Raw genomic sequence first — 26426 nt, forward strand, 5'->3', positions numbered from 1 at the left:
ATTTTTTTTTCCCGCTGCACTTCGATTCTTGAGCTGGATTCTTTCCCTTTTCTTCACCCCCAGTTCTCTTGAGCTCCCCAATTGGAACGAGGGGAGAAGGGTTGTTCTCGCAGAGCAAGAGGCATGATAACGAGATCGAATTTGGCGGAGCAATTGAGGGAGTATCAGCTTCGATCCAAGAATGATTGGGCCTCTGTTTCTCTTTTCTCCTCCAGTTCTAGTTTCGGCTCTTCAAGGTAACTTTCTTGGCTTGCTTTGCCTGAATTCAGCTTCTGTTTTTTTCTTTTTCGTGTTCTTTTTTCGGTGGGGTGGCGAAATAGTTGGTGCTGTAATTCGTTTTTGCCTTTTTCTGTTCTCCAAGGTTCGCTTTAATTGGTTTTGGTGTGAGATATAGGGAGCGTGAGGATCGTGGGAACTCCTGGTATATGTGATTGTGGTATCAAGCATCAAAGGTTACGAGATGTAGACAAAACTATGATTTTGGAACTTTGGGTAGTTGGGTCGGTTTAGTGCTCCTTTCTCCTGAAGCTAAGCAATTTTAAAGGAAGGGGTGATTTTGGGAAGAGTATATACTTGGCAATTTTAGGAAGGAAAGAAAAGAGGGTTTGATGGTTTCTATCTTAAATTTTAATTGTATACGCATCATGAAAGGCATTCATGATGCATCCTGGGTTTGAAGGCATAAGCTAGTGTTTGCAGGTGGCGGGCGCACGTTCATTTTCTTCTATTGTTACTCACTTTGGAACCTGACTAAAATCAATTTCATTAAGGGGTAACTTAATGTGAGGAGGATCTCTTCTTAATCAAACAATCTTTGGTAGAAGGTCTGAAACTTTGTTTTCAGGAGAAAAGAGCTTTTGAGATTAAGGGTATGACCCATCAACTCAAACAAGATAGGCTGTGTCAACTTAAAGCGGAGCAAATTTATGCTCTTTCACTTGGTGCATTAAGGTTATAGAATACTGTGTTGTCAAGCCGTTATTTAAAATATCCTAATTGAAACTGGACTTGTCTGTTTGACTATGGAATTTTTTGAGGATACTTGGTTAATGCAGTTCTACAATATTTTTGAAGTATCCGTAAAGAATTCCTGTCGTAATTTAGGAAGCGTGGCCAATGTTGCACATACTTCTTGTGGATTTGGAAGGCCTTCACTAGACTAGATCTCATTATTAAACAAAAAATGGATTTTGCCACCTTTGAACATTCTCCTTATTTATGGTTCCCCTTAGTCCAGTAATGTGGCCCTCAGAGATGCAATTACCACCAATATCCTTTCCATGATTACTCCTAGAGTTGTTGATGTCCTTTCTATAATCAAAGCCATTTGCTATATCTCTTACCATCCTTGCACATGCAAATGACCTATTTAGCTCTAAGTTCTAAATTTTGAATGGTTGCTGCATGTATCTAAAGCTCGTACTTCACCAAATTTTGGTTCTGCTTTTGCGAGGAGATATAGTGTAAAGAGGCTGGTGGTGCACATACTAGCCTAGATCTCATTGTTGAACGAAAAATGGATGTCGTCACCTTTGAACATTCTCCTTATTAATTGTTCCACTTAGTCCAGTAAAGTGTCCCTCAGAGATGCAATTTCTTCCCATTATCCTTTCCCTGATCACTCCCAGAGCTGTTGTATTCTATTTCTATAATCAAATTCAATTGCTATTTCTCTTACAATTGAATTTTCTATTTTGGATACGTTAAAGGCTGGAAAAATGAAATATAGTAGTGCCCCTTGCACATGCAACTGACCTATTTAGCTCTAAATTCTAAATGTTGAATAGTTGCTGCATGTATCTAAAGCTTACACTTCACCAATTTTGGTTCTGCTTTTTCGAGGAGATATAGTGTAAATAGGCTGGTGGTGCATATTGGAATGTGCCACTATAAAATTTCGTGCCTATTGAGCATATAGTGTGGTTTCTTGTGCATAAATACTTGCTTTTAGCCTTTTTTTCTTGACCCAATACCCTAAAAAACCCTCAACTTGAGGTCTAATCCCAAATTTATCCCAAACTTTTTTTTTCATAAAGAACCTCCAACTTTCGGTCTTGTCCTAATTCTACCATAAGCTTCTTTTATTCCATTAAAAACCCCTCAACTTTAGGTCCAATTCCAATCTACCCTAAACTATTTTTGTCTCATAGAAAATCACAAGCTTTTACTTGAGTCCCAAAATCTTCTTCCGTTAATCCTTCGCCCAAAATTTTTCTTGACAACCGAGACATGAAAAAACTCACGAGCATGAGTGGTTTGAGCGTTGTCCTGACTGAGAGCTCTCCAACCGCAAGAGATGGAAGACTCTTGAGCAAGGGAGCTTGAATATTGAGCACAAAATCGAAGATCCCTGAGTGAGATAAAAGAAAAGCTCTCATAAGAGCAAGAGCAATTGAAGAAGTTCAAACATGATTTCTCTAGTTTCTACCCAAATTTCATATCTAAGAAGATGTCGTTTGGGCTGACGTGGAAATCCATCTCCACAAGGTCTTCTTGAATCTGAAATTTTGGGAAAAAAATAGAGTAATGACGTGAAAATGCCACATCACTAAGGGTGATTTTGGACGTAGTGTTAACGGAGATAGATATGAGACTCAAGTAAAAGTTGATAGTTTTTTATGAAAGGGGAAAAAAAAGGTTTAGGGTAAAATTGGGATGGGACCTAAAGTTGGTGGTTTTTTGTGAGACAAAAAAAGTTTTGGGTAAATTTGGGACTAGACCAAAAATGAAGGGTATTTTATGAAATGAAAAGGAGTTTAGGGTAGAGTTGGGACTGGACCTAAAGTTGAGGATTTTTTTTAGGTATTAGGCCTTTTTTTCTTAGTGAATCTTTTATCACTTAAAAGATCCTAAACTAGCTGGATGTGTTTTCAGCTTTATGGGGGTAAGTGCTGAAGCAAACAAATGGTGCTTGTGACATGTGTTAGTTTAAGTTTACCTTGATTAAACTGGAAAACTTGATTGATGACACTTGCAGAGGATGGCCATGACTCCAATATAACTTCTGCTTTCTTCCTACATCTTGTATATGCTTCCTTTCTGGGGATTACATTTAGACTAGTTATGCAGACTATAATAGTCTTTGTTTTATTTGGATGCAGGGTGGATGTTGTTGTCTTTGTCATATGGGAGCTTGTAATTCTTGCTTTCTTGGTTTTCTCAGCAGTGTCTTTGTACTTCCGGCATATGCAGCTGGCCTTAATCTTAATCTGCATCACTATGCTGTTACTTCTATGCATGAAAATTACAAAGCAAATAAGATTGGCCAGGAAAAAGAAGCGAAGGATGCTTCTTCCATTGTCGATGTAGAGTCAAAGTTTGGTTGCGGATTTTTCCCGCTTTCTCATCCTATCATGTAGCCTGGGGGAAAGACTCGTTCATTGAATAGGTCCATCACTAATTGTTGACAATCATCAAGCTCAGGTTGGGTATAAATTGACATGACAAATTGAAAGTGCTCATCATTCTCACATGAAACGAGAGATTCGGATTGATGATTACACAAGCAGCAAGGTGGATATTGGGGGCTTGTCCTCTCTCTGCAGCTATTCCTTGTGTCTGCACAAGCAGTAACAGAGCGATCTGTGGAAAATATAGGAATGTAGGTAGATGTATGAGAACGAGCATACGCTTTGACGATGTAAGGTATGGCTTTATGAGGATATTTATTTACATTTCTCTGGATGGAATCACATATTTGATAAACCATAACTTCTCAAGATACAGTTGCTTTCAGTTTTCCATATCAAGCTATATACTGTCAATTTGTTTCTTACTCTCTTCGTGACGCGCACCATAACCTCCCTCCCTTTGCGTTCATGCAAACTGGATTGAAAGTGGAGTGCGTGAAAAGTAAGGAAAAGAAAAGAGAGTATTGAAGCCCGAAGTTGGGTTGCATTCAACCAATGTCTTTCGCAACCGACCTTAAATTATTCTCGTTGCATTCAGCAAGAGAGGATATCTACAGATAATTGAGGTTCTGGCATTCCCAAAGAAGAGAACTATACAGAAGTTAAGATAACCAAGGGGCTGCCGAATATGTTCTCAGGAATCTCAAAATACTTTCTAGGAGTTAATGTCACGCAAACAACTAGCTAAGTGAACTCAATATCAACTGAGAAAGGCGATTGCCCGCCACGGCCACGAAAAGCTCCTGATGCTTCAAAGTTTGGACGTAGCAAGCTTGATGAGATCCTTCCTAAGGATCTTGCCAGAAGGATTCTTCGGTATGGAAGCTATGAATGCCACCCTCCGGATTCTCTTGTATGGGGCCACCTGTGAAAACGCAGAATTACGACTTGACCACAAATGGAACCGAAAGAAACAGCAATGGTGATTACATGACACCACAAAGAAAGTTACAAACGAAGTTTCGAGAGATTGACAAAGTGAATTAGCACCGGTCCTCTTCATTTGCGTAGCTCTTTCACGCTCGACTTTGATCGGTGATTTTAATGCCATGTTTTGGTCAAACAAATCTCAAGCAACCCTTAAAATAGCTTGAATAGAAACGACCATTGTATCGTCGTCTCACATAATCTATGGACCATTCACGCTTAGAAGGGTTACGCTATTGAAATTCCGGACACACCTGTCTGGCGACGAAGTCCATGACCGCTGTCTCTGATAGCTCCCTTCCAGCTTTTCTTACCACGTATGCCATGGGGAATTGGCCGACCTCCTTATCAGGAAACCTGCCACAGCAACACATGCGCAGCTCAAGGCAAATGAAACAGTGTGATTATGTAATGATCTTTTCTCAATGATATGAAATTGCATTTCAAAGTTGTTCGGTGAAATGGGTAGATAATTACGGTATAACAGCAGCATCGGCAACATCAGGATGCGTGAGCAACAATGCCTCTAGTTCCGCCGGAGGAACCTGCAGAATTTGGTAACAGGAACAGGCAGAGTTGTTTAGTCTAACTGCGATAAATTGAGAAAACTGTTTCATTCTGTTCATGCCGGAATCTATGTCTAGTTGATCGAGGATTTATCGCAACTTGTGGTGAAAATCAAGTGGTGTTCTCAAAAGTCACCTGATATCCTTTATACTTGATAAGTTCCTTCAGCCTATCAACCACAAAAATGAACCCATCCTCGTCGAAATAGCAGATGTCGCCGGTTCTCAGCCATCCCTCGGAATCCAAAGTCGAGGTGGTTGCTTCGGCATTGCTAAAATAACCTGCACTAGTCCATTTCCCGAAAAAACCGGATGGGATGAAGTTCAGAAAAAATGGCAAAGAAAGATCTCCCAAAGAATAATGCGTAGAAAAGCAGATTTGGGGTACAGATGAAGAAACATATCATCAGTTATTCACTTGGTACTGATAATACTAATCACATAAGTAGTCCCTAAACTTTGATTCAATATGCATGCAACGTCATCCTTGAACTTTTAATTTGTTCAATGTGGTTCTTGAATTTTTGGCACATTTTCAATTTAATCCCTAAACCATATGATCTCATTAATTCAAATTTAGGGACAATATTAAACATTTTCATACAATTCAAAAACTAAATTAAATATGTACCAAAAGTTTCAGGATCACGTTGAACAAATTAAATATTCAGGCATGAAATAACATATTGAGTTAACGTTTTATATTAAACAAATTTAAAATTTAGGGATCACACCACACATTAAATCAAAATTCAATGCCGTGTACCCTAAAAAAAATTTATACTACTAAAAAGGATAGGTATTGGAAAACAGAGACAGCACAGGATTGGCCCATGAAGTCATATGGCTGCCTGCTTGAATGATTTTGTGTTCGTTTGATTTGGCCTAACGTTGTCAAAGACACGATGATATGATTAAACATTTAGTCCACATCACTGACCAAACCACTCGAATCGTTTTGATTTTTCTACGGGGGAGAGATCATTGCGACAATAGAAATACAGGCACATGGAAATCCCTCGTTCCCTTCAAAACGACGAGTCGTTCCCCACAATGAGTGCGATACTCCTCGAGGATGAAGGATAGCTCATCAGTAGAGGGTACCAAATGTTTCTCTGAGCTCAATTATTCGCTCCCTTATAAAATGAAAAGACTCAAGTCTTTTTTATATTTTTTTGGCCGGAAAAAATCGAAAAAATAGCTCCACGCACTTACTAGTTACTATACCTTTCATAATGGTGGGCCCCCGCAGCCAAAGCTCGCCCGTCCGGTTCACTCCCAACGCCTCCCCGTGCTCTGGATCGACGATCCTCGCCTCCATGCTCGGCGACAGCAGCCCCGCCGTGCCGTACCGTCGGCTCTCCTCCAGCGAGTCCGTCGACGCCCCGATCCCCGCCGACTCCGTCAGCCCGTACCCCTGCAAGATCCTCACCGCCGGGTACCTCTCCACGAACCCTTCGATCACCTCCCGGCTCAGCGGGGCCCCGCCGGAGAGCACCGAGCCGAGCGAGCTCAGGTCGTACCTCGCCCTTATCTGGTCCGCGTTGTTCACCATCGCGACCAGGATCGGTGGCACGAGCGGCAGGTACGTGGCCCTGTGCTTGGCGATCGACGCGAGCATCTCGTGCATGTCGAACTTGGAGAGGACGACGATTGTCGACCCAGACGCGAGCAGGCCCGTCGCGAAAGCCGCCAGGCCGTAGATGTGGAACATCGGGACCGTGCACAAAAACCGCTGCTGCCCTTCCTCGTCCAAATTGAACCTGTAGTTTGCATTGAAGTTGAGCGTGCAATGTTTTCGCAATAACTTTGGACAGATCAATGGATAGAATCGAATTGCAGGATGATCAGATTTGCACATATCATATCCCAACTCGTTGTGATAAACTTAGTACTCGTGCGGCGCTGTTCGACTGGTGAAATGCCCGAGTTAAAACAGAAACAGGAAGAAGAAATTTGACCTGTTGAGGACAGTCTGGACCATCGCGATGAGGTTCCGGTGGGAGGAGACGACGCCTTTACTCGCGCCGGTGGTGCCAGACGAGTAGAGCAGAGTCGCTGTGTCGTTCTGGTGGACTTGCTCCCTGACTCGCCTCCCGCTTGCCTCTGGTCCGCTCGCAATCATCTCGCGCAGAGTCGTGATTATCTTTGCTTTCGGAGCGGGTCCACTGCCACCGTCAGGTCGAGAAGATTGCGGTGCGGCGTCCTCGATGAGGACGAGACAGAGGCTGGAGGCGGCGGCGGCGAGCTTGGGGGCGAGGTCGGGTGTGGTGAAGGCGAGGACGGGCTTGGAGTCGGCGATCTGCTTGGCGATCTCGGAGGCGGTGTTAAGGGGGTTGGTGGTGGTGATGACGGCGCCAAGGGACATGACGGCGAGGCAGACGACGGGGAAGGAGATGGAGTTGGGGGAGAGAAGGAGGACGACGTCGCCCTTCCGGATGCCCATGGCGGAGAGGCGGGCGGCGAGGGAGTCGACGGAGCGCCAGAGCTCGGGGAAGGGGACGTGGAGGCCGGAGGAGGCGTCGATCAAGGCGGTGGAGCCGCGGTGGGAGTGGGAGGAGATGAAAGTGGTGACGTCGAGGAAGGGGTTGGGAGGAAGGGGGATGGGGTTGCGCTTGCTGTAGAAGGTGGAGTTGGAGCTGCTAAACCCGCTCTTGCGGTCGATTTGGAGTGGGTTGGCTGCCATTTTAGATCGGTCGCCACTTCCAGAGAGCTTGAGCTTCAAAGAAAGAAAGTCTGTCCAGTGAACCGAGCAAGAAAGCTTCTTCGTTTTTTGTTGAGGTGATGGTTGAGCACCGGCAGCCGTTCGATTGGACGGAAACGACGACGTAACCATGCGAATTACAAATCTTTGGGACCCATAAAAGAAAGCAAATCGATTAATTGGAAGCCTTGCCAAAATGAAAAAGGAAAAATTAATTGGGCAGCCTCTTGGCCCAAAATAATGTAAGCCCCATGAAAGAAACGTTAAAAATTAATGTAGAGAATTTTGAAACGTTTTACGACTTAATATATAGATGTCGGGAGGCATTGCGCGCCGGTAGCGTGCGACGATATAGGAAATGACATATTTGTTAATATTTTGGTAGAATGAGTAAAGACAAAAAGAAGAGAGGGAATGAGGCCGCTATCTTCGTGTTTGTTTTTCTTTTATTTTTCAATTGCTTTTTTATTTGTTAAAGTTACATTTAAATAGCTAATTCGCCGGTAAAAAATTTGTAGCAGAGAGTTTACTCCCATCAATGTAGTGTAAAACAACCATCCAATGTGGGCACCACTATGGTTCAATTTGTTTTGCGAAAAATAATTTCTCAAAAAATAAGCTAATCCCGGAAAACATTTTACTCCCATGAAAAAAACTCCTTCAAAAGTGGGAACATTGTTTTCCTTTTTTTTTAGAAGAGAAAAACATTTTTTGCATCTTTATTTGCTTCTCTCTTTCATTTTTTTTATTTTTAATTAATTTTTACTTTCTTTACATTTATTTTTTATAAATTAGAAAATTTTATATTTTTTATTTTCCCTTATTCTCCTTTGGCCAGCGGCTGGCCTCAAGAGAGGCTCGACCAGGCATCGCCGGCAATCGGTAGAAAACAACAATGGAAAAAAATAAAAAGAGAAAAAAAGGAAAAATAAAAAGATAAATAATTAAAATTTTAAATATTTTGATTTTTTTAAAGATAAAATAAAAACAAAAACAAAAACAAAGAATTATTGAATGGAGTATATGGAGAAAAATTAAATCTAATTTTCCATACCCAACAATGGAAAATATTTTTTAAATTTTTTTTCATATTTCAGTTAAACACCGAAAAATATAGTCTTCTTCTTGAAAATTGACTTCCCGATAAATATTCTCAAAAAATGACTCATTTTTGCGAAACAAACGAAGCCTATGATATAAGTCATTGTGATTGAAAATACATAATCAATTTTAGAATTAAAATGTTATTACAATTTTTTTTTATTTGGTAACAACATCAAAGTACATTGACACGATATTTCTGTATATAACTTAAGGCTGAATTTCCTCAAAAACCTCCAACTTTAAGTCAAGTCACAAAATTTTCCCAATTTTTTTGTCACGAAAAAATCAATTTTAGGTTTATTTCCGAATCCGTCTCGAACTTTTTTTATCTAAAAAAAATCCTAGACTTTAGGTCCGATCCCACATCTACCTCAAACTTTGTTTTGTCTAAAAAAATCTTCAGTTTTTACTCTAATCTCAAATCCATCCCATTAGCCATCGGTTCAAAAATCGTCATTTGTTGTCGTTAATTTTCATATCCTAGTGCGGTTTTATTTTGGAGAATTTCTTTATTGGGTTGGATTTGTTATCCGCATGAAAATGTCATATTGGTTCGTATCTATTATCCCATTACTTTACTATAGTGGGTCTTTTACCGACATGAAAATGCCATGTCAAATTGGGATTGGACCATGGGATAGATTTGAGAAAATGTGAAAATTTTGTGATTTTTTTAGACGAATCAAAATTCGGGATAGATTTGGGATTCCACCTAAAGTTTAGGATTTTTTTCCGAAACACTAAAAAAGTCGGGGGCAGTTTTTGCAATGGACCTAAGTTAGAGGGCTTTTTCCAAGATAAGAAAAGGTCCGAGTTAAATTTGTGATCAGATTTAAAGTCGGTGTTTTTTTTATGCTAATGGACCAGGAGCTGCTTGTACTGGTAAGATCATGAAGTGGCAATTTTATAATCCATACTGGCATAGAGTATCTAGATTCTTGGATTATAATATTTTAAAAATTATATATTTAATATTTTACCATATAAAAAATTTTATATTTACTATTAAAGATATTTACCTTTTTTTTTTTATCCGAGAGTCCCACGGAGCTTTGAAATCCGTTTCCAAAAGTATCGTAATAAATATTCGTCCAGGAAAAGAAAAGTACAATGCCCACGTGCTTGTCCCCAAAAATGTCATAAAAAAAAGAAAAGAGGTTTATTCCCTTCACGGTGCACTGACCCTAGACAAGATATGATAAAACAAAATGTAATGAAAATCTAATTGATTTCTAAAATTCTGAAAACATATAATTAAATTCTAATACTTGTCAAATTGATGTAACGAATACTCGTGATTAATTTTGTTTAATTTGGATAAGGGAAAATAAATGCGATTCTTTTAGTGCTTTCTATATTCACACGGCCGCTAAAGTTAACTAAAGCATAATAATGACCAAAACAACGGTATTTTCCTGCAAAGCTTACTTATATTCTATTGAAAAATAAGAAAGGGGCACCATCCTTCACAGTGAAGGCCTGGCGATCTTGCTTGGGCACATGCGAGGGATGACGATCCTCGCCCACTCTTAAGCAAAGGCCATGCGTGTGACATTTTTGGATAAACTCATTTGAAGTATTGCCTATCTTGATCCGTCTTATTTCGAGTCTCGTGATATTATCTTTTGGCATATAAATCGACACTCTCCAAGGAGGTCGTCATTCCGATAGTACTTTAGCCCGAGTATGCTTGACTTTGGAGCTCCAAAGTAAAAATCGTAATTACGTCAAAATACACTTCTATAAGTTAGTTTCATTTTTCACATCCGTATTTCAAGCACGGTCTCTCCATGTTCGGTGTATAGTTCAGTTCATTATTGACCTTTTCGCCGTTCTAGAAGCATGTTGGGAGCTGCTCATTGTCCAAATCTTTTAATCCCAGCGATCACTCCACGCACTCGTCAGACTGAATCACCACAACAAACACTTGCTTGTCGCGATGGTGGTGGATAACAGCCCTCGATTGTGGCTGAGCAAGGGCAGTGGCCCTCGCTCGCAAAGCAGAGTGCGTTAAATCCTTCATGTGAACTTTTTTCTCGCATTTTGCTTTTATTTTATTTTTACCTTTTTAGCTTTTCCTTTTTAAATTTTCTTTTGAAGCTTTCTGTTGACGTGGCGCCACAATCACCGTCACGTTTTCTAAGAAAGTATTAAAAGATGCCATGTCAACATGGGAAAGGCTTTTTAAGAGTCAACTCAGTCATTTTAGGTTCCCCAAGTACAATCTAAGAAAACTAAGCTCTTCGACGAGTCAGCTATACTAGACATGGCCGGTTTGTTGGAACCGCCGATTCCGATTTCGATTCCTAAAAAAGGTGAAATCGGAACCGGCCCTTAAAGGGGTTAATTCTGATTCCGGTTCAAAACCGCCGGTTCTCTAGCCCAACAGCTTTTTGCCCCCGAGCCTCCTTTTTAAAAAATAAAAAAAAAACCAGTTTCGGGCTAGCCAACGGGCCGATTTCGAGCTCCTGGTTCTATTTGGCCATGTCTAATCTGTAGCAGCGAGTCATTTGTGCTTTTTTTTTTGCAGTCATTTCTGACCAAGACCGAAACTATTGCACTGGCAGAAACAGAAAAAGGCCAAAAACAAAAGCGACAGGTATTGAGCCCCACTCATGGATTGGAGCGAGGATTTTGTCCACTCCTAATTTGGTCAGTGCGTTCTTTTTGCAATGATGTGTATGTTTTACCGGACATTTTCTCTTTATTAAAGATAAAATGGTGGTTCATGCTCTTGTCTTTCTCCTATTACACTCAGACCTAAAAGCATGCCCACACTTGGAAAATCACGTGTAAAATGCGCATATCTCGATAACGGGACTATTTGAATCCAAAGGTACCACGAGTTAAACGGTTAAAAAATTATCAAAAAAATTTTAAATTTATTATAATTATGTCGATTTATCCTTAAATATTTTTTTTCCTATTCAATTCTCAACCTTTTACAATTATGCCATTTCAATTCATTCGACAAATTTTGATCGGCTAGTAGTGATATGGATGCCGATTAGCCGACATCATAATATTTTAATATTTTTAATTCTTTTAATTTTTTTTTTCCCTCACCTCTCCTCTACCACCTCCAGCCGGTCGCCAATTGGCCATGGTGAGGCCCGACCGTGCCCTCGGCGGGCAAGGAAGTGACGGCAAGGTCGAGCCTTGCCTCGCCTCGCAAGCCCAGATCTGGAGTACATATCCAACAAAGCAGTCGAAACAATCACCGGACATTCAACTCCAGCTCTCACAGTATAATCGGGTTATCGACTTGCCAATCCTCGATAACCCAACAGCGGCAACAGCAGGCCAAATCGTGACCAAGGGGATGGAGTCAGGCCTCTGTCCTTCCTCCAGCACGTGCAAAACCAACTCAAGGGCAGGAGCTTCCCAGCAAATTCTGGGCATAACCAGAAAGGATCGTATTCCAGGAGACTAAGTCTCTACGCGGCAATCTGTCAAACATTTCACAATCCCAGTCATGACAAACACATTGGAGGCGATCGCATTAGCCACCAGTTGTCCATGAATCTCCTTCCCTCTCCTAAGGTCTGCAGTGTTGTCGCCGGGTGAGGAAGCGACGGCAAGGTCGAGCCTTGCCCGGCCATGGCGAGGCTCGGCCTTGCCGGCCATCGACTTTGGCCCGTCGCCGATGTTTAGTGACCGGCTGGAGGTGGAAGAGGGGAGGGGAAGGAAAAAAAAAAGTAAAAAGAAAGAAAAAAATAAAAACATTAAAATATTATGTCGCCGATGGGCTGGTGTCCACGTCAATGTCGATGCCGACCAATCAAAAGGTTTAGGACAAAATCGACAGAAAAAAAAAAATTAAGATTGAAATGGTACAATTACAATGGATTTATGACTTTTTTAATAATTTCTCTGCTAAACGGATGTGTATTTTGTCTAATTTCGCGTTCCCTGCTAGAGAACAAGGAGTTAGCAAGACAGGGACAATGGCAATAGCTTTGGAGCGGCTTCATAATCGGTTTGGATTTAAAACTAATCTTAGTTACAATCAGTTTCTTAAATTGTGAAAGTCGGAACCTATCGTACATACCTCACAAGAAAAATTCACATTTTGCAAATAGCAACAATCCATAAAAAATGAACACGTAAATTAAAGTAAAAAATGAAAAGTTCAAAACACGTGACATAAAACCTGGACTATAGAATTTCAATCCTCAACCATCCATGAAAAAATTGCTCTAAATCCTAACCACTTGAAATAAAAAAGAAACAACAAACACATAAACCGCCGGATGATAGCTTTTAAATAAAATTATAGTAACTAACTAAAATTATTATTACAAAGGCTCACCACATATATTCATTCCACTTTAGCTCATAAATGTTATTAAACGACAATAGTCTTATCACTAAAACAATCCATACAAAAAAGGAGAGGCGTAGTTTGTTATTGCTAGCAATAGTAAAAAGAGAATTACGATTAACTCAAGTCGGTTTCATCGGTTCTCGGTTCCATGATCCTGGTTCCTGGTCCAGTTCTTCGGTTCCCACAGTATTGCACAGTATGGGTTTCACTTTTTTTTTTTTTTTTAATAGAGGAACCAGATTGGGAATTGTGGGAACCTGGAACCGGACCGGTTCCTATGGATGATTCAATCTGGTTGCCGGTTCTAACGTAAACCCATGCTCACCCCTAGTCTTGGAGAAGCTCTTTTTAAGTGGTTCTTCGTTTTAACTTCCTTTTGTAGTTTGGGTGGATATTATGGCTTTCGCGCTCTCGTTTTCCAATTAATTCAAAACACCAGGAAACTTTCAAAATACATAGATATCAACATTTGAAATATAGAGGGAAAATCATAAGCACAATTTTAGAAGTAAAACGAACGAGTCGTCTGGAACGAGTTCTTAGGTTTATACATGGTAGATAGAATGATGCTGATTAATCTTATTTCTGCTCGCAGTATTTGCCGAACTAAGCAGTACTTGCTTGACCTGAATTTGAAACTGTATTTCAATGTCGACAATGTCGAATGGTCAAAGGTGGTGTTTGTGATTAAATTTGGTTCATCGCAAACCGAGTGATCGGAGCTACCGGACACGATGGATCTCACTCGAGGTTCACACATTGGACGGTTTAGACCATCTCGGTCCATACCGGACAAAGTCTAGACCCCAGACAAGGCGGACGCCGGGTTGGAAAACGCTGTCGCCGCAATGGGATGTCGAATGCCGTTCCTCTAAGGCTCCTACTCGAGATGGGGAGCGGGCCGCGTTCTTTTGTTTTGTTATCCAACTCCCACATTGGGCTTGTTTCGGCCCAAAGTGTTGCAGGCCCATAACGAGAATTGACATTCATTGTCCAGTGTCATCTCCTAGATCTATTCGGTCGGTTTATGCAGGGTCGGCGGCGCGTGCTGAGGACCCGTTGCTGTCCAAGGACGAGACAGATTTCTGAACGAAAGGTTGAAATTGTAGATGATGCTCCGCTTTATTCTTCTTTCCGGCATCCTTCGATCCTTTCCCTTCGTTGCCAATGCGCTGTTATTTTCTGTCGCTTTGAATGAACACCCGACGACCACAAGCGAAAAGGAAAAAGAGTCCGTTCGAGGTGGCAGCACACCACAAGAGTCCCAGTCTACTGGAATTTCAATGCGATTGGGCAAATTTAGGAATGCAAGTTTTTTTGAATTAAAACTGTCAGGTCTCTTTCAGCGACGACTTTGGTGGCGGCGTCGGATAATGGTGTTCACGGAAATGCCACTCCCCCCCAAAGATCAATGAACCTGTCCCCGTTTCGTCACTTTTGAGCTCTTTCGATGCCCTTTTTGGTCGGCATTGGGAACGTGTGACCACCCCTTTTTGATCGTCAAATTCGTGCTCATTTAAACCGTGCATTCTTCGGAACGAAAAAGAAAAAGGAAAAAAACCATGCACTTGATGAGAATCATCATCTTGTTTACTTGGGTTTGGCACGGATCCGGTCCTATCCTCACGGGGCTTTGTCTCGGTGTCCTCGAACATTCGAGTGCCGTTGCCTAATCGACTAAGATCCAATGATCGTCGCTGAACATTATGCCGTTTTTCAAGAAATTGGAATCTCGGCGGCTGATCTATAACACATTTAGTCCAGGTGACAAACATGTCAAGGACACAGTTTATTTTGGGGAAAAGTACAAAAGAAAGTCCTGAACACAATTGGATTTGGTACTAATTCAGCCAGGACAGCAAAAAGAAAATGTTTTGCGTTAGTCTTTCTTCACGTGATGAAGACAAGGAACTGACAGATGCAAAGGATGGATAGAGACTGAAATGTATTATGGTTCATATAAGCAAAGGCAAGATGAAATCATTTGAACACAATTTGGTGCACATCGGTTAGAGGCGGCCGACATGTAGCTCTAAACCTTTTTATTTTGTACTAATTGAGTTCATTTAGTTAATTTTAGCCAGAAACCGTTGACGTGAATTTTATTTTTATTTTTTTCCTTTTATTTTCTATTTTTATTTAATTATTTTTCTCTAAGGGGTCGGCAAGGGCCGCCGGCCGACCCTCGTTGTGGCCAATGAAAGCTTGGTGAGGGCCACCGCACCCTCGCCGGCCAAAGGGAGGGCATGCGACCCCTCGTCCGGATCTCGCGAGAGCCGAGATGCCTTTTCAAAAAAATATATTAAAGAATAGAAAATAAAATAAAAAATAAAAAATATATTAAAAATGTCCCCGTTAGTTTCGGCCATGCCGTGTGGGACGGTCGGCATTTACGTTAATGGTTTCGAATCAAAATTGATCGAATGGACTTTATTGATATCCATACAATAAGTTTAGAACCAAATTGATTAAATTAAAAAGGTTGGACATTGAATCAATACCAATGTAATATGTTTACGATCTTTTTGGGTTCGTCGAGAGATTTGAATTTGAGGACACGCCGTCGAAGAACTTGTGTGTTCCGGGTAAGTTTAACGTGCATTCCACTGTTGATGAGAAAAGAGGAAAAGAAAAGACGAATTCGGGGTGGTTCTTTTATTTCCCCACGTTTGTGTTTTAAAGACGCACAGCAGTCTCCCCTCTTATAATTGAGCATTTGACATATCCATTCGTCCCCGGTGTCACCATCGAGGTATTAAAAAAAGGATTGGCGACTCTCTTTTTCTTTCCTTCATTCTTCTTTTTGGGTCGCAACATCGTGGTTGGGCTTGGAAATGAGTCATTTGGAATTTAAATTAAACAACCGAAAGCGACAATTTCCTGTGCATGGACCGTAATTCCATTCTTTATTTTACCTTAGAAAATGCTTTTTTAATGGTACTGTTAGAGACGGTATGGTTTCAATCGTAAATCCACACGTCATTATCGCGTGTTTTACATAAAACACTCATTGATTGAGAGATCGTGTGATTAGAAATAACTGATTGTACTATCAAACTTTTAAGTTAACAATTTCCTTTCACCTTTTCAATCTAGTCAATAGATGAAGCCTCGTGCTTCTTTCCCCTGCACAGTCATCAAAAGCATCCTCTATACAAAACTGGATGGTCACATCCACAAACCTACTTAGCCACTCCTAATTGCCTTTTTCTTCTCTCCCAGTTGCTTAATTAATTATCTTTTTGTTTTGTGACAAGGCAAGATAGTGATTTGCCATTGAAATTATGCACCGATGTATATAAACTTCCCATCTCACTTGATTATTGCAATTACCTAACACGTCGATTTTTCTGACCATATAAAGATTTACTGTTGGCCGAATGACTAAAAGTTTGATTTGGATAAGGTCAATTTTGTAATCGAACCCCGTCTCCCCGTGCAAAGTAACCGTAGCGGAGCGGCCGGATCCATTACCCTCGGCTACGGATGACACCTTACCCGATTCATGTGGACACGGTGGTTTGAGCTCATTTCCGGAGATCAGTCAAAGTGTTTATGGTCCAAAAACTTACTCTCGTACTAGGCATGGTTTGAGTCAAACCCCCAGAGGTTATTCTGCAACTTCGGACCGAACGTTGAGAAACAGAAGACCTGCGAGAGCATCTTGATGTCGGGGGAACGAAAAGGTAGAATCAAGAAGCCAAAAGGCCAAAACACATCATTAAATGGACTCAGGAAAACCTCCAATAATTGACTAAGGTATCAAGCTTTTTCCTGTTGGCACGGCCTTACCTGTACTTGGTGTACAAACTGAGCGAAAGGTCCACGACCGCGGTTCAAATGAATTTTCTTTTGCATATTTCAACGATTTTTGCGTTATTACAATTAATTTGTAATAACTCTTATTGGATTTATTTCTTCAATCAATTTGTAACGGCTTTGATTTGATTTATTTCTTTATTAACTCCCTTCTTTATCTGCCTATAAGGAGAACTTCCTATTACAATAAAAACATACCAAAACAAGAGACCCTTTATTATTTCTTTTTCTTCCTTAGTTGGGTTTTACGTGAAGTTATTATTCATGTTCTCTCTATTATTCTGTGTAGAATATAAATGAAGATTTGTTGCATTTTGGGAGAATAATCGCTAGAGCCTTATGTACGGAGTTTTGTACTCCGAGGGGGTGTAATTATCCTTCAAAACAGTATTTACACGCCTCGGTTAATTGTTGTTACTTTCTTATCTTTTCTAAATAGATTTCTAATGATTTTTTTTTCACGGTATCTGATAATTTTCCTCCCGGAGTAGAGCTAAGCATCGTACGATTTTGTGACGATATGAAGGCCTTTGCATTATTGGCTAGGTCCTACGGTTTGAACGCACAGATTTGGCGTGGGCGCATTGATCCTGCGACAATCAAGTGGACTCGGGTGACTCTGATCACGCGAATCCCTCGTGCGAACTCACACGAGAGGGCTTAGTTGGTTCATGACCATCTGCGATTGGTTTCTAAGATCGCTTCCGGCTCTTGTGCATGTTATGCTGGACAAAGAGAGACGCATTTTATATCGGAAAAAAAAAAACGATGAGAATTGAAGGAAGTGGAGTAGAAAACCTCCGATTCATGCGTAGAATTCGTTGCATGCACTCGATTCATGAGGTTAATTATGTTTTAGGCCATGTGGGGATCGTCAAATCTAATACCTCCACGCATGCTCGGGTCACAACGTTGAGGCATTCTTGAGTCATGCGACGGTGTCATCTTTCATCTTTGTTCTCACAAAGCTCGAGACTTTGATTCAATTTCAATCCACGGACTTCATCCAGCCTCGTGTGAAGACCGGATTACAAAATCTGTACAGGAAAATGGGGCTTTCATTCGAATACAAATTTGAAGTTCTTTATATTGTTGTACCAATTGAATCCACCCTCGCATAAAGACACGCACACACTTGGAAAAATCGGATTGCTGCATTCAGATCATGAAAGGACCATCATCTCGAATTTGGAATAGAGATGTTCCATACCAGTGACCGGACCTTGCCGGCCCTTGGCGATGGCAAGGTTTGGCCTCGTCGTCGCTTGGGTGAGCTTGCTCTCGTCGGATCTGGAGAGGGCGAACCTTGCCCAACCCCTGGCAAGGTCAGCCACCGTTGAAGTCGATAGGCCTCATCTGTCTGATCGAGAACACACGGGGTTAAGCTTTAGGACGCAGCGAAGGGAGGGGTTCAGGGTTTGAATTCGGTACAGGTAGAAGTCAACGAACTGGCGAGATGTGAGCCTGTTTTGGGCGAAGGCGAGGTGGATGGATTCGATGGTGGCTTCGAGGAAGGTGAATTGACAATTGTCCATGGTAGTTGTGATGAATGAGATGGAGAGGAGGAGTGAGATGGAGAAGAGGGTGAGCCTCGCTCATGCGACGGCGAGGCCAGATCTCGCCGCCCCTCACGAGACAAACCTCGCGCGTCACCGGTGGTCGGCGGGGTCCGATCAATCGGTACCGTGAAAGTACCCCGTGGGAGACCATAAAGGACCCCAGCGTATTCTCTATTTCACGTTTTGAGTCTTAACTGCGTCTCGGTCGTTATCGCGACTTTTAGAATAGTTAACAAGGATTTCACAAAATATCACATCATATCAGAGCGGGAGATCTCGAATTCAAATCTTTTCATGCCCCATTTGTCTTTTCAATTAAATATTTTCAGGCTTAGTACTAGGTAAAATGACTAGATTAAACGTAATGGAGAGTAATAGTCATCTAACATCTTAAACTTATAAAATAGTAACCAGTGATCCCGTAAAATTTCACACATTCTTCGTCATTTGCCAATACTAATGATTTGGGATCAGTCGAGAGATATCCCGATTCAGTGCGCGTCACGTGAATCCCCTAGTTAGGTGGAGCTAATCGTATTTACGCGTACTCTCCCAGTACATAAACGCTGAGACGGGCTTTCGGGTGCATCGCATCCGGACAAGATCTCGTAACCCGGAGGCAGAACCTTTGAAGGGAATCTAGTAAAGGAATGTGAAACGGGAAACGAGGAAGGAAATCACGGGCTTTTCAAGCACACGTGGCGCCGCGAGATTCCACGGGCGAAGGCACTTTTCATTAATTTAAAGGGCTATATATTCACGTCCCAGTCGCTGGCCACTTCTTCTTCTTCTTCCTGGTTCCTCTGTTTGGTTAAAAAGAGGGAAACACAACAAGCACATCAACTCTCTGCAAAATCCTCCCAGAATTGTTGGAAAAAAGAAAAGAAAAGGACGGACAAACGATTCGAGACATGGGGGAGGAGAAGGAGACGAGAGCGCCGGACGAGTCGAGGTTCAAAACGGTGTGCGTTTTCTGTGGAAGCAGCATCGGCAAAAGACAATCTTATGGGGATGCTGCACTTGAGCTTGGCCGAGAATTGGTACTCGTCGTGTACTATTTGCTTCTCATGATATGATATTCGCTCTACGGAGGGATTAGATCGCTTGGGTTTCTTCTTCTCAATCTTTATTTTCGCCTTATCATGTAATTCTAAGGTTTCGCGGAGCTTGGACCTTGTCTATGGCGGAGGGAGCGTTGGATTGATGGGATTAGTCTCTCGGGAGGTCCATCGCGGAGGCCGCCGTGTTCTCGGGTACGTACCTTTGCGATGGCACGTCGATGTTCTCTTTCTCCGACAACCACGAATCTCGCCGCACCGACATAAAGAGTAGGCCGACCGACGATCCCAAGCTCGACACAAAAAGTGCAAAAATCACCTCTTTTAGGGCCTCTTTGGTAACACTCAAGAAACTCCAATTCCTGTTCTTTTGTTAAAAAAAAAAAAATAGAATTCTATTTGAAAATGTAAAAAGTTTTTATGTTCTCGGGAACAGAAACAAGAATTTAAAAAAAAGTAGATTTTTTGTTTCTGGGAACAAAATAAAAAATAATGCATTTTAGAAAGAGTCCAGCACCAGTTGTCGTCGGTGGTAATATGAAAAAAATTATTTCTGATCAACAACTGCTTTCGAGAACAAAAACGTTGCCGGCCAAAACATTATTTGGAATTGTAAAAGAGCACACGACAGGTTCATCCACGAACCTTTTGGTTTTCTCGACTGTCGTTTCGGTTCAAGACTTAATGCGCGGTGTCGTGTGGTTCTTTCTTTTTGCAGGGTCATTCCCAAAAGTTTGATGTACGAAGAGGTATCAAAGTCAATCTGTGTACATCCGACCTCATTTTCTTTTGGGGAAACAAATCCATGTCTGCCCTTTTGCTTGCAATGGGCTCCCAAGCATAGGCTTGTCCGGCTAGTTTGACCCGCGACTTAGACATTAGTTAAGTGAGATTAAAACTTTAAAAAGAATGGGGTCTGTTTTGATTGGGGATTACTGAAATTGTTCAGCAGATAATCGGAGAGACGGTCGGGGAGGTCAAACTGGTCGCCGACATGCACCAAAGGAAAGCAGAGATGGCCCGCCAGTCTGACTGTTTCATTGCCTTGCCAGGTTCTATTTCGCTGCACTTAATTAACTAATCACGTTACATCTTACTGAACAAATTTGCAACTCACCCTATATTCTGAGCACAATCTATTGGTTTTTTTTTTTTAAACAAAGAATGAGCCTCTCCACAGGTGTTTTTTTTTTTTTTTTCTTACGAGCAAACAATTTTTAAAAAATATTCTTTAAAATATTCATATATTGCGAAATAAACAGATAAATTTAGATAAGTGATCATTTGTGCCTGCCTTTTTCACATGATTAGGTGGGTATGGAACTTTGGAAGAGTTGCTGGAGGTGATTACGTGGGCCCAGTTGGGCATCCAGGACAAGCCGGTAAACCTCTCGAGCCACCTCACTTAGTCAGACAAGTCCATCAGTCCAACTCGAAGCAAAACAGCTAATCAGAAAGACGCTTCATTTGACTACGAGCACGCTACTGTTCATGAAGATATTCAAAATACCATAACAATTTATCGAGTTAATTATATTTTCAATCCGGATTCCGTCGGAAATAATAAGGATCCTCCTAGTCGCGTCCTATCTTGATGTGTCTTGATTAGCTCTTGTGCGCCACGTCAAGAGCAGAATAGGAAGCCCTTTAAAGTTGGCCCAATTGATGGGACGTCATGACAGGAGACTATACTAGTTCGAATCCTATCAACTTTGTGCGAATGAGTCTAATCTTTAGCCCCGTTCATGAGACTTGCAAAAGCCTCTGGATAACTGGTCGAGGATTTTTGTTTCTTATCCTGATTATACCTGGCAGGTCGGTTTGCTAAATGTGGAAGGGTACTACGATAGCCTACTCGCCTTCATCGACAAAGCCGTGGACGATGGATTCATCAAGCCCTGTGAGCGAAGCATCGTCGTCTCCGCCCCGAGCGCTCGGGAGCTGCTTCAGAAGCTCGAGGTTTGGAGCTCGCTCCCTCTTTTTTTCTCTCCGCGGCACATACGATGCGACACAGTCCTACTTGCGCCCTCTTTGTCATCTCCTCGTGATGCCGTTTCGCTTTCTGTACAGGACTACGTGCCCCGCCACAGTGTGGCGGTAGCGAAAGCGAGTTGGGAGGCTGAACAGGTTGAGTTGAACTCGGCCTTGCAGACCGAGATCGCTCGTTGACAAGGACGTCAACTCAGTTGATCTCGGACCTCGAAGAAGACGGATCGACTGTAGTTATTAATAGTTTTTTAATTAGCAAGTAGGGTTAGCTATGTTTCTCTCGTTTTTCTTTGCACTTTCTTTCTTTTTTCGCTGTTCTGGCATCATGTATCTTAAAATTGGACCTGCTTAAACTAATTTGATAAAGAAAAAAGAAACATGTACATAACAATCACATTTTTATACGTCTAAAACTTTAGGCGCAAGAGAGAGCACATAGATGTAATTAAAACGAGGGTGCAATCGTTTCTTCACACAGAGAACCGCCTCTATCATATTCCACACCTCAACAATATGATCGAAGCATAATAGGTGTTTTAATTAAGGCTGGCTGGGATTTAAAAATAAAACAACTTATGGCCATTCTCAACGGAGCAAAATGTAATCGCGTGTTGGGTCCGTTCGAGCTCAGTGCATCGTAGCCCTCGATATCGATGGATTTCGCGAAAGATCTGCATTCCGTGATGTATTGAACCGATTGACCTTAATGAACCGATGGTGCAATGGCAAATCCGTCTCTGTGCCTTCCGGCATACACACATAACACAATTAAAGCCAAGTACACTTACGGTCCGTTTATTTCGCGAAAGAAAAATGAATCAGAAAATATTTTTATCGTCCACAAAAATAATTATAGATAAATTGTTGTCGATAATAAAAATATTTTTTATCGACTAAATATAAACAATCATTCTTAAAAAAAACTTCTCAATTATTCAATTTATGCGAAACTATCGCATCCTGGGAATACAAACTTCGGTCGCAGTCGGTCGCAGTAGCTCGATGGACCACGAAATTTTGGTTCACGAGAATGAATATTATCTGGCGTAAGCAGGGACCTCCAATTCTTATCCCGTCTCTGTCTCTTACGTTGTCTTTCGATCCCTGCCCGAACTCATCACCTTTTTCTAGGAAGCTGTCTCTATGCCTTATCCCCATTTCCGGGATGAACGGGGGAGGGCAGGGTTGTCATTTGACCATTCGGAGGTCCTAGACCCTCGTACCGAGCTCTACTTGCTTTGGCAGGTTTGAGGTTTATCGTCTCATTCCAAAAGCTTCCGATCCTATTTTGTTACCTGTCTTTGTAATTGTATCATGTATATATAGTTTCGAAGCTGCCACATGACGGGTCCCTATGGATCTGGATCACAATCTTCACCGAAAAGAGAATTGAACGGCAATACACAAGCCCATCCGCTTGAGATCATCTATTCGAAGGCTAATTCGACTCATCCAACCCGGTCACGACAGATATTCTGATGATGATTCGAAAAGTGAATCTCTTAAAGTCGTTCTCGATATTCATTATTATGTCTTCGCGATTTGAGACGTAGACCTGTATCTTTTCCGAAGCTATTAATCCGCTTGTTATGGGGTATCGAGTTCAAAGATCATGAGAGGTATCGAGAGTGACTTGTCATTAATGTCCATGCTTGAGTTTGAATTGCGACCACCGACGAAGTCCTTTGAAAAAAGGTACCGACTGCACACGTTTTTAACGAAAAAAATTTATTAACTTGTCGATTGCATTGTCTTGGTAATTAGAATATCAATATAAAAAAGCCCTTAGGATTTTGCTGGAGGGTCATAGAAGGCGGAGGCCACGAATGTTCATGTTAGGTGTCGAGTCGCTACTCCAAAGCTTTTGGAAAAACCAAAATTCAATTTGACTGGCCGGATGCAATTATAGGGGTGCCAGCTCCAGTGGAAGTTGGTCCTATCTTCTCCGTACAGTCACCATTGGTCCCTTCTTGATGGGCCCATCACTGGGCCTCTCGAAAGCCCAATCATTCACCGACAGCCGTTATGCTTCCCTGGCGCAGAGAAAAGGACAACGAATCTCACTCTCCACACCCCCACACACACCCGTGGACCATATCGGATTTGGATAGGTACCGAAGATGGTCCGACCTAAATAGACTCATTAAACTTATTTTAACCCATTTTCATGAAATATAAATCCAATGACTTATACCTGACCCGACCCGTATTTCTAAATTTTTTTCATATTTAAATCAACAAAGGTTCATACTCCCGTGGAGGCAAGAGTGCGAAGCGAGCGAGCAAGCGCGATATCGAGGAAGCACGAGAGAGAACAACGGAGAGAGTTTAGAGGTGGGTTGGGTTTAAGTGAGTGTATACTCATTTATGACCTATTTAACACACATATAATATTTTAAACCCATTTATTGAATATAATTAACCCATACAACAAATTAACCAATCATGTATGAGTTAAAAATGGGTTTGTGACCCATTTTGATAGGTTCCTCCACCCAAAAACTTGGCATCTCTTTTTTACGTTGCAATTTCCCTCTCCACAAAATAAGAAAAGGGTGGACCTAAGCAAGCCCTCAAACTACTTTATCCGAAATCCGGGACTTAAAAATTCGGAGGCATTTCTTAGGATGAAAGGGAAGAAAAATAATTTCTCTTAAAGTGGTGGGTAACGATGGTGAATGTAGATTCCACATCATCTTCGGATGACTACCCCCAGATAGAGTCATATAGCAGCATCCCACGCCTATGGTGAATTATCGGAGTTTCGGCTCCCGCTTTATCTATTCGTGCTTCGTACAATGCTTGTTAATCGCCTTACTAGTAGAGTGCCCTCGATTAACGTGCACCGTGGAACTTTATAATGTCCAAGCATTGTCAGCAAACATGACACGTGTGCGAATTTGACTATGAAAATCGGTGTAAGCTTACATATCGTTTCGTTTGATCCAACATGTTAGAATATTGATCAAATCATGTATTTATCTAATAATTTAAGCTTCCATAACAATTGGTATTGATCTCGCAAGGTGTTAGTGCACAAATCTTTCTAGGCTCTTTTATTTTCTCGTCATGGCACGCATTGATTGCGGAAGCATGTTGCATTGTTACGTATTCTCGTTCCGAAGAAAGCTATTCAGCCGGTCCATAAAATTATCATGCAAAGGGTCAGTTTTGGATGGTGGGTTCTCCAACGCTTACGTACCGCTCCGCGATGTAATTCAATCTTCGTGTGAAAATAAGTTTGGCTTGATGGAAAAAGAGAAAAAAAAAAAACCCCCCAATGATCGTATTGTTAAACTCAACTAAAAAAAAAAAAAAGTCAAAGAAAGGAAGAATGAATTTCTTGAAGAGTAATCCTGATTTGAAGAGTCACGTCTTTTAGGCCCAAATGTTACCTATGGTTTCGCTTTTCGGACTTGATTTGGTCTCGATATGCTTGCTGCGTTGACGATCATATAGAGTCGTGCATGGATACTTCGCTACGGCAAGGCGACCCTTTGGCAAGGGCAGTGGCCGGTGATCGTCGCCGAACCACTCCGATCACTCGGACTGAATCGATAATTTTATATAAATATTTTTATTACTTTAAAATTAAAAAAACCCTATTTATCTATTATTTTCTCTCCAGCATGCTCACTCTCGGTCAGGCATCTCACTTCACACCTCCCTCCTTAGCCCCTCTCTCTTGCGGCCGGATGCCGCCCTCTGTCCCTCTCGCTCGACGCCGTCTCGAGTCTTGCCTCTTAATTCGCCTCTGTCAGCCCGCGAAGCTCTCTCGCCCTCGCCTCTCATTGGACTCGCCCTCCATCGCTCCCTCTCCTAAAAGTGACTTTCTTCGTCGTAATTTACTGATTCTGATATTGCTGTTGAGCCGGAATGCTGGTTTCTCGATGATGGTTGGTCCTTTCGATGTCGCTATTGGACTGGGATGCAAGTTTGGTTGTTGTTCGTGGAACGATGGAATGGGAATTGTGCTTTTTGCAGCAAACATTGTGCTCGTGCTGTTTTTTTGTGGCTAATGAAGGATTTGATGGCGATGTTTTTTTTTTTTTTTTTCCAATTGAATGTTTTATAGGAGAAAACGACAGTCTTGATATTTCAATTTCACAACTGGTCGGTTCGATCGGATGCCAATGCTTTATCTTGATGAGATAGGTAAACGAGTATATAAATTGAATATTCAAGCGTGATCGCCACGTCATTGTAAGCATCTATACTTTATTAATTGAAATTTCGATTGAGTTTCAATTATTTTTAACAGGAGATTCAATGGTGCGATTAAGGATATTACTTAAAGGGCTTATAATTTTTTATATGATTAAGATCGAAATTGTATGAGATATATACTACGAGGCCGGAAGTTTTGTCAACCAAATGCCCTCGACACGTAATTATGACCCGATTATGTATATTTCCAAACAGTTGGACTCAATGGTAAACTTTCGAAATATTTAGACTTTGTACGAGTTTTAGAACTTGTAATAGTTCTTATATATAAAGCGAAAAATTTTGAATAAGGGCTTGAAGTGTCGTCATTTTCTCAAATAAAGGTCCGAAGTTGCCAAATCAATCTAAAAAAAAAAACCTAATCTCGGTGGCTGCTCAAAGACATTTTCGTCATTTAATTTTTTTGATATTTTTTTTTCAAAAAATAAAAAAAGAAACTAAAACTTGAAAAAGAATGTCGGGCCACCACAAAATGCGGAGGAGTGCCTGAGTTTCTTCTTATTCTCCTTTTTAAGTTTTAGCTTCCTTTTGTTGGCCGATAAGGTCAGATTTTTGTTTTTGAAATTGATATAGCCAGATCTTTATTTGAAATAAGATATATTTTAGAATTTTATTGGAAAAAATAACGACGCTTTTAATTTTTATTTAAGGTTGAATTCACTTCAAATCATTATTTAAAAAAATAAAGTGCTCGAGTGGTTATTTGAAATTTTTCCCGAAATATAACCTCGCTTAG

General features: G+C 41.3%; 3 protein-coding genes across 4 annotated transcripts; 2 read left to right on the forward strand and 1 right to left on the reverse strand.

The window, feature by feature from the left end:
- Positions 1–102: 102 nt before the first annotated feature.
- On the forward strand, positions 103–3686 carry LOC115738370. The gene is made up of 2 exons (XM_030670980.2): positions 103–236; positions 3102–3686. Exons 1-2 carry the CDS (start codon positions 124–126, stop codon positions 3307–3309), a joined length of 321 nt encoding a protein of 106 aa, XP_030526840.1. The 5' UTR covers positions 103–123; the 3' UTR covers positions 3310–3686.
- Positions 3687–3853: 167 nt separating this feature from the next.
- On the reverse strand, positions 3854–7633 carry LOC115738341 (4-coumarate--CoA ligase-like 5). The gene is made up of 6 exons (XM_030670949.2): positions 6865–7633; positions 6131–6666; positions 5040–5185; positions 4815–4882; positions 4592–4694; positions 3854–4275 (listed from the first exon to the last, which is right to left on the reverse strand). Exons 1-6 carry the CDS (start codon positions 7587–7589, stop codon positions 4162–4164), a joined length of 1692 nt encoding a protein of 563 aa, XP_030526809.1. The 5' UTR covers positions 7590–7633; the 3' UTR covers positions 3854–4161.
- Positions 7634–19320: 11687 nt separating this feature from the next.
- On the forward strand, positions 19321–21708 carry LOC115738352 (cytokinin riboside 5'-monophosphate phosphoribohydrolase LOG1-like). Of its 2 annotated transcripts, none has more exons than XM_030670961.2 (7): positions 19321–19456; positions 19572–19669; positions 20193–20223; positions 20424–20526; positions 20786–20856; positions 21290–21433; positions 21545–21708. In XM_030670961.2, exons 1-7 carry the CDS (start codon positions 19328–19330, stop codon positions 21641–21643), a joined length of 675 nt encoding a protein of 224 aa, XP_030526821.1. In that variant the 5' UTR covers positions 19321–19327; the 3' UTR covers positions 21644–21708. The 2 variants fall into 2 exon arrangements, with proteins under 2 accessions (XP_030526821.1, XP_030526829.1); XM_030670969.2 differs by having other exon boundaries at positions 20427–20526; positions 21545–21707.
- The last annotated feature ends 4718 nt before the right edge of the window (positions 21709–26426 follow it).

Source organism: Rhodamnia argentea, chromosome 2, assembly GCF_020921035.1.
Source record: "Rhodamnia argentea isolate NSW1041297 chromosome 2, ASM2092103v1, whole genome shotgun sequence".
Classification (NCBI taxonomy): domain Eukaryota; kingdom Viridiplantae; phylum Streptophyta; class Magnoliopsida; order Myrtales; family Myrtaceae; genus Rhodamnia; species Rhodamnia argentea.